A 16,555-nucleotide genomic window follows, 5' to 3' on the forward strand; every position below is an offset into this window, starting at 1 on the left:
CATCTCTAGCTGGGGAGAGCAGTGTTCTGCCTCATGTTTAACTGCCGCTACTCCTTTCACTGTCTTTCCCAAGTCCCCTGAGTGTTCTGTGTTCCCTGATCTCTCTGCTGTTCCCTCACAGTATTCAGATCTCAAGGAGGTTTTTAACAAAGCCAGAGCCTCCTCCCTGCCGCCACACCGACCCTATGACTGCACCATAGATCTCCTTCCTGGATCCTCGCCTCCTAGGGGACGGTTGTACTCCCTCTCTGCCCCTCTTTGAACTAAAGAGTAACCAAACTCTTGTGGGAGGGGCTCTGATTACATTGGTCTAAATTTGTCAGTTGTATGTCTGACATTTACATGTGATTTACATGTAAAGTAAAAAAAACTAAACAATTATTCCCTCCCTTTTCTGTGAGGTACTTACAGAATATCTTGGGAATTAATTTTTCTCCTCCTGATCCAAGTACTTCAAAGGCTTTTCACCTCGAAGACCTGCTGCTGATAGAAGTGCAGCCTGGAACAGGATTAACACCCTGTCCCCCAGATTTTCCAAGGCAGAGAGAACTCACTGGATTCCGCCAAAAGCGCAATGGTTTCCAATGTAAATGTAATGACGTAAACAATTTACTTTACTAGATAAAAATATGATACTCTGAGTGCCAGCTAACCAACCACAAGATGGTTTAATTAGTCTTTAACCCTCATATTCAGTTCCAGTTTATGTCAGGACTGCTGCAGGTTTCCAGATGTCATCACTTTCCCAATGTATAGCTCACAATCTCTCATTGAGATTAACAATATCCAATGTGACAAAGCTAAGCCTCTCCTGGTGGTGTGGGTGAGATGGGCCAGTATCAGAGGCGGGCCGACCGGGCAGGCGCCCGGGACGGCATCGTGGGGGGATGAAAAAATAAAAAAAAAAAGATAAAAAAATAAAAATAAAAAATTGGTATTTTATTGATATTGGAGGTGTTTCTACGTGCCAGAGGGCGACAAACGTGGTATCAATAATAGTACTAATGGAAAAGTGAAGAAGACAGAATGAGGCAGCACAGTATTGCAGGTGGTGATGGACCAAACGGGTGAAAACGGAGAAGGAAATAATGACAGGTCAGTCTGCTAACCTAACACTACACTACACTGATGCTCCCAACACAACGCACAGTGAAGTGCAACATCTCTCTGTGAGCAGTAGGGGGGTTGGGGGCGCCAGCACCGGGTTTCGCCCGGGGTGTAAATCAGTGTCGGACCGCCACTGGCCAGTATACTCTACTATCTGACTCTGCCATTCATTAGGCTCTTTAGTCCTTGCTTTAAGACAGGTCTGGTGCGTGGCTGACAGTAATGTTCCCTTGGGACAGTCAGCCCTGGTTGATAATCATGCCTGGGGTGATGGAGCCCTATAGCCCCCCACAGGGAGAGAGGGCACAATAGAACCACAGCACTGGGATACACTCAGTGGGGTTACATGGCACTGAAAGGATCAGATTATTGGCTAAATTACAATCAGACTGAGTTATTAAATTCATGTAGACACCTTAATCTGACAAGAAATTGGATCGGATTAAGACCCCGAGATAACTGGGTTGAAAGTCCAGTCCATATATCCAAGGATAATTACCCTTGCTCGAATAGGGAGTATAACCCAACTATAGCTATAATTGAATTAATATCATCATGTAGACCTACTGAGTGAGATCAAAGTGAGGTGGTGCTGTAAAGCTCGCGACTGGAATTGGATGCCATCTTTTAACCAAATTTCTCTAAGCTGACCCAGAGCCAAAAACTAAGCATGGGCACAGAGGATATGCAAAGGACAGGGGTCAGCTGGCGAAGACTGGAGGTCACACAAGGGTCCTCCCATAGTGAGTGGCTCTCATTAGCTTGTCAAGTTGAAATGCTTGTGCAGACTATGTAAACTATTAAGCCTCATTTCCACTATGCAGTCCGGTACGGGTCGGTTCGGAATGGTACGGGTCGGGTCTCTTTGGGGTCAGCTTGCATTCCCACTGTACAAAGGGGACCCTCAAGGGTGGGCGGAGTGTGTGCCGAAGCATAAATAGCAAATAACAGCAAATAACAAATAACATCCATAATTTGGAACCACCTCCAAGCTTCTTCAGCTTAATGCCACACTGGCTCGCGGTCTGGTTGAAACCACTCTCTGCCATTTTTGCAGCAATCAGCTGGAAAACTTTTTGGTTTGGCACAGTGCCATCGAGCTCCCACTGCACAGCCTCCTCACCAACAACGGAGAGCAGAGCCTGGAACCGGTCCTGTTTGCTAGGTACCCCAAGCAGAAGGGTTGCAGACATGGTAACGGGTTCCATGGGACCGGTACGCTTTCGTGGTAATAGAAACACTGAAATAAGCAAACCGTTCTGAACTGACCCGTACCGGACTGCATAGTGGAAACGCGGCTTTAGTCAGCAGTGCTGGTATTTAGACCAACATGCAGTTTACCATCCACTTTTAACTGCTGTCACAAACAACACAACTTCGAGAAGACCTGCCCCCGATTCAATTCAATTCATTTTTATTTATATAGCGCCAAATACAACAAATGTCATCTTAAGGCACTTAGATAATAAAGTCCAATTCAAGCCAATTGGAATTCAATTAATTGTAATCATAATTATTCATAAAATAATCCAATTCGTTCATATAGAGCCAATTCAAAAACAATTTCCTAGCTAAGGACACCAACAGATGGGGGGGGGGGGGGGGGCACGGCACTGTAACACCATTCAAAGGATATCTGTTGGAACAGGGAAACACGAGTTAATGACCACAATAATGTCACATATACATAAAGAGAGTAAAGTGAGGAAAGGTGTGACAGATGAGGCCCCCCAGCAGTCTAGGCCTATAGCAGCTTAACTATGGGATGTTTCAGGATCACCTGAGCCATCCCTAACTATAAGCTTTATAAAAAAGGAACGTTTTAAGCCTGGTCTTAAAAGTGGAAAGGGTGTCTGCTTCCCGGACATTTACTGGCAGCTTATTCCACAAGAGAGGGGCCTGATAACTGAAGGCTCTGCCTCCCATTCTACTTTTAGAAACTCTGGGAACCTCAAGTAAACCTGCAGTTTGGGAACAAAGTGCTCTGTTAGGAAAATATCTTACAATGAGATCTTTAAGATATGATGGAGCTCGGTCATTAAGAGCTTTATATGTAAGGAGAAGAATCTTAAATTCTATTCTGAATTTAACAGGGAGCCAATGAAGAGAAGCTAAAACTGGAGAAATATGATCTCTCCTGTTAGTTCTCATCAGAACTCTGGCTGCAGCATTTTGGATCAACTGAAGGCTTTTCAGAGAATATGTGGGACAGCCCAATAATAAAGAATTACAGTAGTCCAATCTTGAAGTAACAAATGCATGGACTAGTTTTTCTGCATCACTCTGAGACAAGATGTTCCTGATTTTAACAATATTACGAAGATGAAAGAAGGCAGTCCTAGAAACCTGTTTTATATGCGAGTCAAATGATAAGTTCTGGTCAAAAATAACTCCAAGGTTCCACAATGTAGAACTAGAAGCCAAGGAAATACCATCTAGAGTAACTATATAGCTAGACAATTTCTCCCTGAAGCGCTCAGGTCCAAAGATAACGACTTCAGTTTTGTCTGAATTTAGAAGCAGACAGTTCTGAGTCATCCAGGTCTTTATGTCTTTAAGACATGCTTGTAGTCTGACCAACCTATTGGGTTCATCTGGTTTTATAGATAAGTACAACTGGGTATCATCAGCATAGCAATGGAAATTTATGCCATGCTGTCTAATAATGTTACCTAATGGAAGCATGTATAAAGTGAAAAGAATCGGTCCAAGCACAGAACCCTGAGGAACTCCATGACTTACTCTGGTGTGTGAGGAAGCTTCTTCATCTACAAGGAAGATTCTTCATTTACAGTGTGAATGTCACACCATTCATAAGCTGAGTCTCAATCAAAAAGAGTCCGGCAAGTGGACAACGTATGTCTATCTGTAAGTAGTCGAAACAGGTGGTCAGGAACCATTTGGTGGACAGGGGCTTTACCTCCGCAACGACCTGGCCAAGGAAACTGAAACTCAGACAGTGGCTTCTGTGTGGGACACGCAGTCAAATGAAAGAACAGACCGATTTTATTATATGTTTTCAAGCAGTTTTCAGACCACTGATGACCATGGATACATTGAGGACAGTTGTCCTTTTTAGATATGTTGCAAGGCAATTTTATTTATAGAGCACAATTCGTACACAAGGCAATTCAAAGTGCTTTTGCTATGTATTCGACATCTACAATATCAAGTGCTACTGTTCCACCACCATTTTCAGGAATATAATGATCTGAGAAACTTATTCACAGTGCAAGTTTTTCAGTTTTTGTGACAGCTTTGTATGGAGAAATGCTTAATAATGCTGGCACGTAAGTCTCTACTGACCAGTCCATAGATGATGGGGTTGATAGCTGGGGGAATAATAATGATTAAAATGCTGAAGAACTTCCTGATGTTTTGGGGGACAGAGGGAAACCTGAGACTCACAATTATAATCAATGAAGCGATTTCATAGAGTACATAAATAACAAGGTGGGGTGTGCATGTCTGAAAGGCCTTGGTGCGGACCGTTTTATCAGTTCTGCCTTGTTTTAGAGAAGCACTCAGGATCCTGATGTAGGAAAAAGCAATGATGATGAAGATCCCTGTACTCAAAGACCAGGTCATGGATAGACCTGAAAAACATTTAAAAAGCCAATATTAGCATAGTACACGATGCCTATTCTCTGATTAACACATTTTTACGCCCAGGAAAGTTCTGTAATTCCTAATAAAAGTTATACATAATTGAAAAGGAATGAAACAAACAACAATCCATCAGCAAAAACAAAGTTCTGATGTCTGACACAACAAGCTGAGCAGAGATAAATTATGTTTTTTCTGCTGGAATAAACCAAACAAGGCAACACAATCATTTTAACTTTTTCTTATCAGACATTGGGCCTCATGCAAGAACATTTTCGTATTTTTATTCTAAATTTCTCTTACTTTTTTCGTACAAAGGTCTCGTAAAAACACGCCACGTCAGATTCAACAAGCGCTCTTAACTTTGGAAAAAGTGTGTAAACGACCTGCGTAAATGATGAATCACACTCGTGTGTATCTAAGTTCACGTGCACGAGGATAGTAGATTTGCATACTCCACGCCCTAAATTATACCATATAAGGCAGTGCTTCCTCGCTCCTGTGCCAGGAAGTGTTGAATCTTGAGTCATGAGAATGACATCAAGGCGCAAAAAGAACAACTTTAGGAGCTCTGAGATTGAAGTTCTGCTTTCAGAGATCCAAAAAGGAAAATCTGTCATTTTTAGCAGTGTCAGCAGTGGAATTACGGGACCTGCTAAAGCGAAGAAATGGGAAGCAATTACGAGTGTTGTTAATACCATGTCACCGAAATAAAAAAATAAATGGTTTGATATGAAAATGGCTTTAAAAAAAAACGTCTCGCCATGGGCAGGCGCTCGATGACTGCAACTAAAGCCGTGCAATCAGTTGTTGCCTCATCATGATGGCTCTTTGATGGGGTGGTCCATGAGGGGGGTCTTCTGGCACCACACTTTCTGGTCTGCGTGGGCTGGTTCAGGTGGAGACCCTCGTTCATGGCAATATTGCGCCATGAACGAGGTATCGAGACACACCCATCTGGCCTTCAGCTCAGTGCGCTCCATGACAGAGGCACGGGGGCTTTGATGCGTATACTGTATGTGTCTCGTGCTCCAATTATGATTGGCAGTCCAGCCACGGGATGAAAGTCCCTCTTAATTTGTACTTGTTGGACAGCGGTGTATGGAAATCTGATGTACCATGGGTGATAAACTGATGAGAGTTTTGATGACCAAGGGGAGCGAACGACTCACAGAGGACTGGGACACACCTGATCTGTCTCCAATCTCCCTCTGAAAGGTTCCAGTGGCCAAGACCTGGACGTGTGGTGGAATTGGGTTTGATCGGCGTGTTTTTCTCTGGAGTTGTGGCTCTAGCAAGCTGCATATTTGTAGCAGCACAGTCCTTGGGAATCTTAATCGCGATGTCAGCCATTCGTCTGTCTACACTGTCTCTTCCAAGAGCCTGACGCACTAAGGCATCCGAAAGTAGAAAGTCAACCGCTGGTTACACTTCCTATTGACCTTGTTATATACAGAGTCAAATTAACCTTGAATTATTGCATAATTTAAGTCAAACAGAATAATGTCAGCATAATTATGGGGTATAATGTATATATTTATTTATGTTTTCTTCAAAGTAATTAAATATACAATCCAATAGTCAAGCAAACGTGATTGGAATAACAGCGGACTATTTTACGAAACTCCTACGACAGGTCTGGATCACTTGTAAATTCTGTTCGTACCTGAAAGAAAACGTAAAATACGAAAAGAATGCACTCACCATAAATGTTGTTTATGGGAGTTGGGATGCAGGCCAGGTTCAGGATGCTCCGGTTGCTGCAGTAAACATGTTTGATGGTTTGGCCACATAGTGGAACATTTATGTGGAAGATGAAGAGCACAGCAATAAGCAGCAGGGCAACAATCCAGGCCAAAGCACAGCAGATGTGCAGCCGAGCAGATGTCATGATGGCATGGTACCTGAGCGGCTCACAAACTGCAACGTACCTGTGCAGAGAACATTTTAAAAAAACATTTAATTTTGATAATATGATTGTGCAGTTTATTGCAATTCACTATAGAATGATTCACTTTCTATTAGGGCTGGGCAACTAGATTAAAATGTTTAATCTAATTAATCACATGATTTCCCTGATTAATCACAATTAATCGCATTTGTACGCAAAATCCAAAAATGAATCCAAAAGTAGTGAATAGCTTTTAGCATTTACTTTTATTTTAAATGTACTGCCATATGAATGAAAGTACCATAACATTTGTTGTGCAAACACACTTTTAAGATCAGCATTTTTATGTAGTTTTTATGTAGAAGCCTCGCTCCACTGTCTGTTTTCTTGAATGACTAGCTGGTATCAGTTGTGTGTTTTGCCTTTAAGTGATATTTTAGACTGGAACTACTACGGTGAGAAGACAATTTAACTTGGCAGTGTTTACAGATGACTTTGGTTCTGTCGACTCCGCCGTCTGGAAGAACTTTAAAATGAAAATGGCCGAGTAAAAGTTCCGTACCCTTCTCCATGTTTGGTGGATCCGCCGATTACTTTCTTTTCCGGTTCCTCAGCAGACAGCAACAGACTTTTACAATAATAAAATAGATAATAAAACAGGGGTGGTCTGTGGCGTAGTGGGTTGAGCAGGCGCCCCATGTACAAGAGGCTATAGTCCTTGCTGCAGCTGGCCCCGGTTCGAGTCCTGCATTCGACGGCCCTGTGCTGCGTGTCGTTCCCCCTCTCTCTGCCAATTTTTTATTCATTTAAAACAAATAAAAATAAAAATAAATAAAACCTGCGTTACTGCGCAATAAAATATTTGCCGGCGTTAAATAATTAACGAGTTAACGCGATAATAACAAGTTAACTCGCCCAGCCCTGCTTTATATTGTTTTCCAGCAGCAGATCACGATCTATCCAAGAAATGCATGCCAAGGCCATTAGATTTCTCATAATCATCCATTACATATCAGATAGAACCAGATTGCAGGATAACAGTTATCGAAATACTGTTCATCCTGTTTGGGTTCTCTTTGAACTGTCTTTACCCCCTCATCATTGCAGAGTTTAAAAGGTTCAAACAAGTTGAAGTACAAGCCAGATTACAGAAAAAGAAACCTCATCATAGAGCCGTGGTTTCAGTAAATATTAAAGTACGTAGATTATTGCAATCATTTACTGGAGCATGACACATACTGCAAAGCACTTAAAAATCTGCACAAGGAGTGTTTTCCATGTTAAAGGCATCCATGACAAATAAAATGATTTTGTACTTTGGCTTTTGCACATTTTATCCACAGAGCTGTAAATATTAGGAACTTTTGGACAGAAAAGTAAAATAGTTCTTCTTCTACAAGCAAGAAAAAAAAATGCAAAAACAGCCATATTAAAATTCTAAGAAATGTTTTCTCAAGATTGAAAAACAATATATAATAATTTATTTAATATATTATATATTTAATATCTAATAATAATAAAAATATATATATATATAATAAATTTTTTTAAACAATCAAACAACATTTGAACAAAGCCCAGTGAGGACAGCAGCTCAACAAATAACTTGACAAACCGTCTTGGTTATCTCATTCGTTTCAGGTACCTGTCATAAGCCATCGCACCCAGAATAGTCTGCACTGCTGCACCATATGTGTGCACACAGAAGGCCTGAGCGATGGCCAGATTGTAGGCGATCCTCTTCTGCCCCATCAAGAAGTGGACCATGAGGTGAGGCAGCACCGCAGTGGCCCCCAGCAGATCACAGACCACCAGGTGGCAAACCATTACAAACATGGGCCGGTGCAGGGTCTTGTCCATGACAATGATACTCACGACTATGCCGTTCCCCAGAAGCACCACTATGTAGGCAAGCAGAGCCAGAAAGAAAAGGAAAGGGCCGTAGCCTGTTGGTACGTCAAACCCCTCCAGCTCAAACACAATGGGCTGTTTGAGAGCAGTGACCATTGTTTGGTTGTCCATCCAAACCAGAATGGTTCTGTAAAAGACAGGCAGAGTAAAATCTACATGTGGGTATTCAGATAATGTTAGACTTATATTTTCAATTCCTGCAAGAAATTCTTGTCAAATGTTAGTTAACACATAACTGCTGACTTAATGAAATGAATCAAACAACAGTACCTCCAAAACATTCAACTGACACCTGAAGAAACAGTCTTTAAGAAAATCAGTATTTCATGATATTAATCATTAGAACAGCGATCACAACACTTCATTCTTGGGGAGAGCATGAAGTTTGGTCTGCCCTCCTCTCTTGTCAGAGCGCTGATGTTGTTCTGGCTGGTTGATGGAAGTGTGTTGTCCTTATAATGACTTTACTTTATGTTTGATCACCTTCCAGAGTCAGCTGTGCCATGGACGTACCAATCAGGAGAAATCTCTATGGAACAACACCGACAACCAGTACGTAATGATAGTGTTAGGGTTCAGTTTGAACACATAGGAAAACTATTCTTTTCACCACCTACTTATCTTCTGTAATTGAAGTATGTTAAAACTATTCTTTTCACCACCTACTTATCTTCTGTAATAGGAGTATGTTAAGGGTGTTTACATCTATTTGCTGCTACGTTCTATTCAAATTACATTTACTTAAAGGGAGAGTTTGCCTCTTTTGACATGAAGCTTTATGACATCCCATATTAGCAATATCATTTATGTGCTGTCCTCGCAGTGCGTATGCTTGTGCACAGCTAGACAGCCAGCTAACAATTAAAAGTCCTTCAATAAACCACAAGGCTTGACTTTTCTTGTATTTTAATGAAGTCCTCTTGTCTTCTTTCTCATTTGTTTTTTGTAAACTGAAAATAATTACAGACAGAAACACAACTGTTAAACACTGTACAAGCAAAGCGTTGTATAACTAAGTTTCGATTAGCAACCGAGATCAATGAAAATGAAACGAGTTAGCATCTACTGAAAACTAGCAGAATACATTTTTTCGCCACCATAACAAATTAAGTCTCCATCATATACAGCAGTACTTACAAGATAAATATTCTCCAAGGCAAAAGCGTCGAAAACACGTCAAGAATATGTTTTAGCCATCAGCTTTGCTCCTCTTTGCTCAACGAAGCTCAACTGCAGGTCGCAGCACCACAGACATAAGCCTGATTCTTACTCGGCGCAACCTCGCTTTGACCCATTCTTACTAGCTGGTCGCAAATGGCGCAAACGGTCACGTGACCCTAAATTCCGCCACGCCCCCCGTCGCAAGCTAAAAAATCCTCGCGTGTCGCAAGGTCGTGCACACAACTTTTTTTCTGACTTCGCACGAGCTCAACCGGAAACAGCTGACCAAGAGAAAGGAAACATGAACACTGCAGAGACCGCGGTGACCGAGAGGGTGCGCCTCTACAAACATCACGATCAGCACGATGGAGTGTGCACCTTTGTAATTGTAGTAGTCACTACCAGCATTCGGTGGAGCTGTCAAAGTCACGTGCTTTCCACGTTCTCTTCTCTTCTGTTTTTGCCGCAGCCGCTTAGCTCTGAGATACATTTACAGTTCTACACCCAGAGTAAATTCATTCCGCATCCGCATCAGATGTGCCAGCCTCTGCTGACGTGACACCACAGGTGGCATTGTGTATGCTTTCTTCGTATGCTTTTCTTCGTCCGGTTCTTCAGCTTGTTTCCTCAACAGTGACGCCCGCTGGTCTGGAGAGAACTGCAAATGTGACGCATACTCGGCGCAAACTGCGCTTATGAGCTGAAGGAACTGTGAAGGGGCTGGCGCTTTCGATGACGTCATTAATGGTTCTCGAGCCAGAACAGTTGCACGGTTGCGCCGAGTAAAGCCCCATACACACACGTCGCTGCTATTTACTCGCTACTCGCTCACTCGCCTACTCGCCACTCGCTTGGGTGCTTTTGCTGACTTGGTGTGTAGAAGTTGGGTGGCCACTGTTTGGAGAAAACTGGGGGAACGTCACCTGTCAATAATCTGTATTCTGCATTTTAATTGGCTACTCGCTTTTACTCGCTTACTCGCGTAGCTCAAAGTTGAAATATGTTCATCTCGGAATCCGCCCACATCGCATCGCTTGTACTCGCTTGTACTCTCCTCGCCTACTCGCCTCCTCGCCTCGCGTGAACACATAGACATTCTATTGACTTCACTCGCTGAGCGAGTAAATAGCAGCGACGTGTGTGTATGGGGCTTAAGAATCAGGCTATAGCTATATATTAAAGAACAGAGCGCTCACACCTATGCGGTTTCTGTAACCAAAAAAGAGAGCACTCACTCTGACGAGGTTTGACATAACCAAGGAATATAGACCTTTTAAACTTCTTACCTTCTCAACTATAAACTTATTTAACTTAACATTGTTAACATTTTAAGGCAGCACACTCCACGCTTGATATATTACATTATATCACTCCAGATACAAACAAACTTAAAGGGGAAACAATATACATTAGAGTCCTTTCTCCGAAAGAAGGACTACGATCTCCGAGACTGGTCTCAGAAACACCTTGGCTGTCCCGTCCTTTACAATCCGTACCTCCACTTTGCAGACTCTGTTGTCGCTACTTGGCAAAACCTTAACAATTAGTCCCATTGGCCATTCATTCCTGTGGGCCTGGCTGTCTTTTAGCAAGACAACATCACCTTCTTTGACATTTGGTTTGTCTTTTGTCCACTTCCTGCGGCTCTGTAACGTAGACAGATACTCTCCTTTCCATCTCTTCCAAAATGTCTCTGCAAGACACTGGACTTGTTTCCACTGCTTGCCATACAACTGAGCTGTGTCAAAGTTTCCACAAGGGGCTGAAATGGCACTCATCTTCTGAGTAAGGAGCATGGCTGGGGTTAGCACCATAGGCATATCTGGGTCAGTGGATATGGTCACAAGAGGTCTTGCATTCATGATTGCCATGACTTCTGCCATGAAAGAGCTCAGGACTTCATGTGTGAGACGCGTTGGTCCTGTCTGTAGCAACATAGCATCCAAGATGTGCCTGGCAACTCCAATGAGCCTTTCCCAGGAGCCACCCATGTGGGAAGCATGAGGGGGGTTAAACACCCAGGAGCAGCCTTTCTCCTGGAGGTATTTCCTGACTGTTGTGTCTGTATGTATGCTCAATTCCTTACAAGCTCCCACAAAATTAGTCCCTCTGTCAGACCGCAGAAGTTTGGCTGGACCACGAATGGAGAAAAACCGGCGGAGAGCGTTGATGAAACTGTCTGTGGACATGGTTTCAATCAGTTCAATATGCACTGCTCTGGTTGACATGCATGAGAACAGCACAGCACAGCGTTTGCTTTCTGCATATCCTCCTCTTGTCCGACGTGTCATGATGGACCCTGACCCAAAGACGTCAAGGCCTACTGTGGTGAACGGAGGTTCAGGAAGGAGTCTGTCAGCAGGTAGATCGCCCATTTTTTGGTCCTCCAACCTCCCTCGCAGTCTGCGACAGGTGACACATTTGTGGATGACAGATGACACCAGACGCTTGCTCCCTATTATCCACCATCCAGCTGCTCTGATAGCTCCCTCGGTGATGTGTCGCCCTTGGTGAGCTACTTGTTCGTGAAAATGTCTCACGAGTAGTGTGGCAACGTGATGGGTGTGTGGAATGATTAGTGGGTGCTTTTCTTCTTCTGACAAGTCAGCACAAGAAAGACGACCTCCAATACGAAGCAGACCATCTTCATCCACAATTGGATTGAGCTTTTTGAGCGTGCTTTGTTTGGGGAATGTCTGTCTACCTTCAAGACATCTCAATTCCTTCTTAAAGATGCTGTGCTGCACAGAGCGGATAATCACAGCTTTGGCTTGTAAAAGCTCACTCATGCTGAATGCATCTCCGAAACACTTCCATCCCTTCCTTTCAGCCTTGTCTGACTTTCCCTTGAAGGATGTCGCAACATGAATGAGTTTGGCTATGGTGTGGTTAAGTGTTCTCCAGCTTGAGCATCGCTCAAAGTGTTGGGAGCTTAATGGAGACTCTGATGCCTTGGTTGCTAGAGTAATAACCTCTGGACGAATCTCATCATCAGCTTCAGGCTCAATGAGGGCGAAGATATTAGATTCAGATGTCTCCGCTGCTTTGTCGTGATAGAGAAAAGCTGGCCCTGAGAACCAGCTGCTGTGTTGGAGGTGGCATGCTGGCATAAACCTGGTTGCATGATCAGCTGGATTCAGAGCTGTTGGCACATAGTACCACTGATTGGGGTGTGTAGATCGTCTGATCCGAGTTACCCGGTTAGAAACATAAAGGTAAAACCTTCTTGTAGAGTTATGAATGTAGCCAAGAAGGATACAGGTCATTTAGGCCATTGGCGTTTAGGCCGCAGTCGTTTAGGCCCCCCTGCAGTCGTTTAGGCCGACAGAGGAGTCGTTTAGGCCAGGCTACCTGAGCAGCTGAAATCTTTATTACTGTACATTCGTTATTATAAGATATAAGTCAGCTCTACTGGTCTGTCTGGTAGCCTACATATCTATGGTAAATTATTTAATAACCAACTTTAGTGTGGAAACGTTTTTTTTTATTTAATAAATGGTGATTTATAAATTCATAAAATTGTGGAAATAATCATCCGCATTGCCACATTCATTGGACAATAATGCTCTATAATACAAATTCGGTTAGCTTAACAATGCTAAATCGCGATCATGCTAACGAGCAGAAACGGACATTTTAAAGAGTGCAAATACACACCAGGAGCAAGAAAACACTATCAGAAAGGTAAGTAACATGTACACATTCATTTCACATCAGTATGAACATAACTTACATCGTCAGTGACTGTCGCACCGGTGTAAACATGTCGAGTGGTGAACGTGAAGAAAGGAAGAGGAACTGCACAAACCGTCTTCAAAATAAAACGCGCACTTCGAATAATAACGAATGTACAATAATAAAGATTTCAGCTGCAGGTAACCTGGCCTAAACGACTCCTATGTTGGCCTAAACGACTGCAGGGGGGCCTAAACGACTGCGGCCTAAACGCCAATGGCCTAAACGACCTGCTCCCGCCAAGAACAATCTTGCTGTCAGTGAAGAACTTTACAGTGTCCATCTTGATGTCCATCTCATCACTGATAAGTTCATAAAGTTCAACAGCCAGAACAGCTGCGCAGAGCTCCAGACACGGAACAGTGTGGGCAGGGCGAGGAGCCAACTTCGACTTCCCCATGACAAATCCGACCTGATATTGTCCCTCAGTGTCTGCAGTTCTCAGGTAGGCCACTGCTCCTATGGCTACTGTGGAAGCATCTGAGAATATGTACAGTTCTTTTGTCTGTGTTGAAGACAGTGAAACAGGTATGTAGCACCTCTTTATGTGCAAATCCTAAAGAGCCTTTAAAGAGTCTCTCCATAAGTTCCATTCTGTCTCCTTCTGTGGATGAAGAGGAGTATCCCACTCACTCTGTTCAGATGACAACTCTCGGACAAGTGCTTTACCTTGCATTGTGATAGGAGCTACAAAACCCAAGGGGTCATACAAACTGTTTACTGTTGACAACACACCTCTTCGTGTGTATGGCTTTTCTTCATGGGACACCACGTAAGTAAAGCTGTCTGTTTCAAGATTCCAGGAGAGGCCCAGACTCCTTTGAAGAGGGAGAGGATCCACTCCAAAATCTAGATCCTTAAGATCCTTGGCACGGTCCTCGTCTGGAAATGCTTCTATTGCCTGGGTACTGTTTGAAGCCACTTTGTGCAGTCGCAGATTGGATTCTGCTAGCATCTCTTTGGTTCGTACGAGGAGATTTATTGCCTCTTCAGGCGTAGCGACTGAGGTGAGACCATCGTCAACGTAAAACTGCCTTTCAACATATTGTCTTGTATCCGAACCGTGTTCTTGTTCACCTTTCTGCGCTGCTCGTCTCATGCAGTAGATGGCTACAGCAGGTGAAGGGCTGTTTCCAAAAACATGGACTTTCATCCTGTACCCGACCACATTCTTGCTGATGTCGTTATCCTCATACCAGAGATACCGAAGATAATTCCTATCATCTTATCGAACGACAAAGCAATAAAACATTTGCTCCACATCTGCTGTAAGAGCTACAGGTTCTTTACGGAACCTCAGTAGAACCCCCAGCAGGGTATTATTCAAGTCCGGTCCAGTGAGGAGGACATCATTGAGTGAGGTTCCATCGCACTTAGCACTTGAGTCAAAAACGACACGGATCTGGTCGGGTTTTTTTGGGTGATACACACCGAAGGTTGGCAAGTACCAGTGTTCTTTGCCTATGTCCAAAGGCGGAGCAGGCTCGGCTTGATCATTATCCAACATCTTCTGCATGAACTTGGTATAATGTTCTCTCATTTCTGTCTTTTTCTCCAAGGTTCTCCGAAGAGAGCAGAGACGTTTTAAAGCTTGCTCCCTGTTGCTTGGAAGGCGTCGTCTGGGAGCACGGAAAGGCAAAGGAGCCACCCAGCTATTTTCTTCATTTTGATAGACTTCTGCATTCATGATAGCTAGGAAGGCTTTATCGTCTATGGACGGTGCTAGTTTGTTGTCATCTTTGGACCTTTCAAACACAGAACACCCTAGGCTGTCTGTACACACATGGAGACTTGTGTTCATCTCACAAGCAGGGAAGGTTGTACTGGGATGCTGTGTCGTACCACCGTAGTCTTCCTTCACGTGGATACTGTTTGGACATGGTCTAAGGAAGGATACGCGGCCGTTGTTCAGGATGTTTGTCTTGTACACATTCACTTCTGATGGCTTGTGAACTGTGCCCAAGCACACATCCCCCACAATGACCCAACCTAGGTCCAGCCGCTGTGCATAAGGCTCGTTGTGGGGCCCGTTGATTTGCTCGCGTACCTTGTGTACTCTGAGGATGTCTCTCCCCAAGAGCAGGAGGATTGGTACATCTAGGTCCACAGGTAGAATTTTACTAACAACCGGCCGTAGGTGGGGGTGATGGTGTGCAACCTCTGGGGAGGGGATTTCTGTCCTGTCGTCTGGCACCATGTCACACTCTATTAAGGGGGGTAAGGGAAGCTTTACTTTCCCATCCATGGACTCAATGACGAAATTAGCAGCTCTCCTAGCTGAAGTCTCCATTTTCCCAGCGCAGGTTTTCAGGGTGTAAGGGGTGGAGCTTGTTTTTACCTCAAAAAGACTGAAAAACTCTGTCTTAGCAAGGGACTTATTACTTTGTTCGTCTAGAACTGCATACATCTCGATCGCTTTGTCCTCTCTCCCTTCATGATATGCTTTTACCAAGCAGATTTTGGAACAAGATCGTGAACTGTGTGCATTTCCACAAACCTCTGGACACTTGGAGGTGACTGAGCAAAGTGGGCTTTCACGTTGCTCCCCGCTGTCATCTCTGTCGTCCACCACGCTCTGTGTGGTCACAGGAGGAGGACCCGGGTGTAGAGCCGTAATGTGTTTGTCACTGTAACATTCAAAACACTTGACAGTCATTTTACAATCTTTGGCCATGTGTTGAATAGACCCACAACATCTATAACAGATACGATTGTCTCTGAGGTATGATCTGCGCCCTTCTAGAGTTTTGTTTCTAAACAGCTTGCATTTTTTCAGTGGGTGGGGCTTCTTATGTATCGGACACTGACGATCAGGTTCTTCCATTTTCTTTGGAGGACTTGTTTGGATGCTTGATGATTCTGCAGGGATGTCAGTTTTATGTACAGCCACAGACCCTTTACCACTGTACTTTGTAGGCTTTTCGGTCCTGGAAGAGACATGACTGCTGAAGGGAGTTATCGTGAAGCTCGGGTCATTTCTTATCTTTGCTTGTTGTTCAACAAACCTTGAAAAGACAGAGAAGGGAGGAAAGGCCATTCCATGATCCTCTTTGAACTTGCTTCCAAAGCTGATCCATCTTTCTTGGATATTGTAAGGGAGCTTTTCCACAATTTGTTTCACCCCACGAGCTGTATCCAAATATG

At 43.6% G+C, this 16,555-nt stretch overlaps 1 protein-coding gene across 1 annotated transcript; it reads right to left on the reverse strand.

Annotated features, from left to right (window-relative positions):
• Positions 1-4,347: 4,347 nt before the first annotated feature.
• Positions 4,348-8,611, reverse strand: LOC142401389 (olfactory receptor 2K2-like). Its single transcript, XM_075486786.1, has 3 exons — positions 8,250-8,611; positions 6,418-6,644; positions 4,348-4,703 (listed from the first exon to the last, which is right to left on the reverse strand). Exons 1-3 carry the CDS (start codon positions 8,609-8,611, stop codon positions 4,348-4,350), a joined length of 945 nt encoding a protein of 314 aa, XP_075342901.1.
• Positions 8,612-16,555: the final 7,944 nt, after the last annotated feature.

Source organism: Odontesthes bonariensis, chromosome 16 (assembly GCF_027942865.1).
Source record: "Odontesthes bonariensis isolate fOdoBon6 chromosome 16, fOdoBon6.hap1, whole genome shotgun sequence".
Lineage (NCBI taxonomy): Eukaryota > Metazoa > Chordata > Actinopteri > Atheriniformes > Atherinopsidae > Odontesthes > Odontesthes bonariensis.

Bases quoted from the DNA above. Each gene is read 5' to 3' on its own strand.
- LOC142401389 (XM_075486786.1), bottom strand. From the start codon at position 8,611: ATGGTCACTGCTCTCAAACAGCCCATTGTGTTTGAGCTGGAGGGGTTT. The intron at 6,645-8,249 runs GTACCTGAAACG...TTCTCTGCACAG, and splicing joins GGTGCGATGGCTTATGACAG to GTACGTTGCAGTTTGTGAGC. The intron at 4,704-6,417 runs GTGAGTGCATTC...AATGTTTTTCAG, and splicing joins TCCCATAAACAACATTTATG to GTCTATCCATGACCTGGTCT.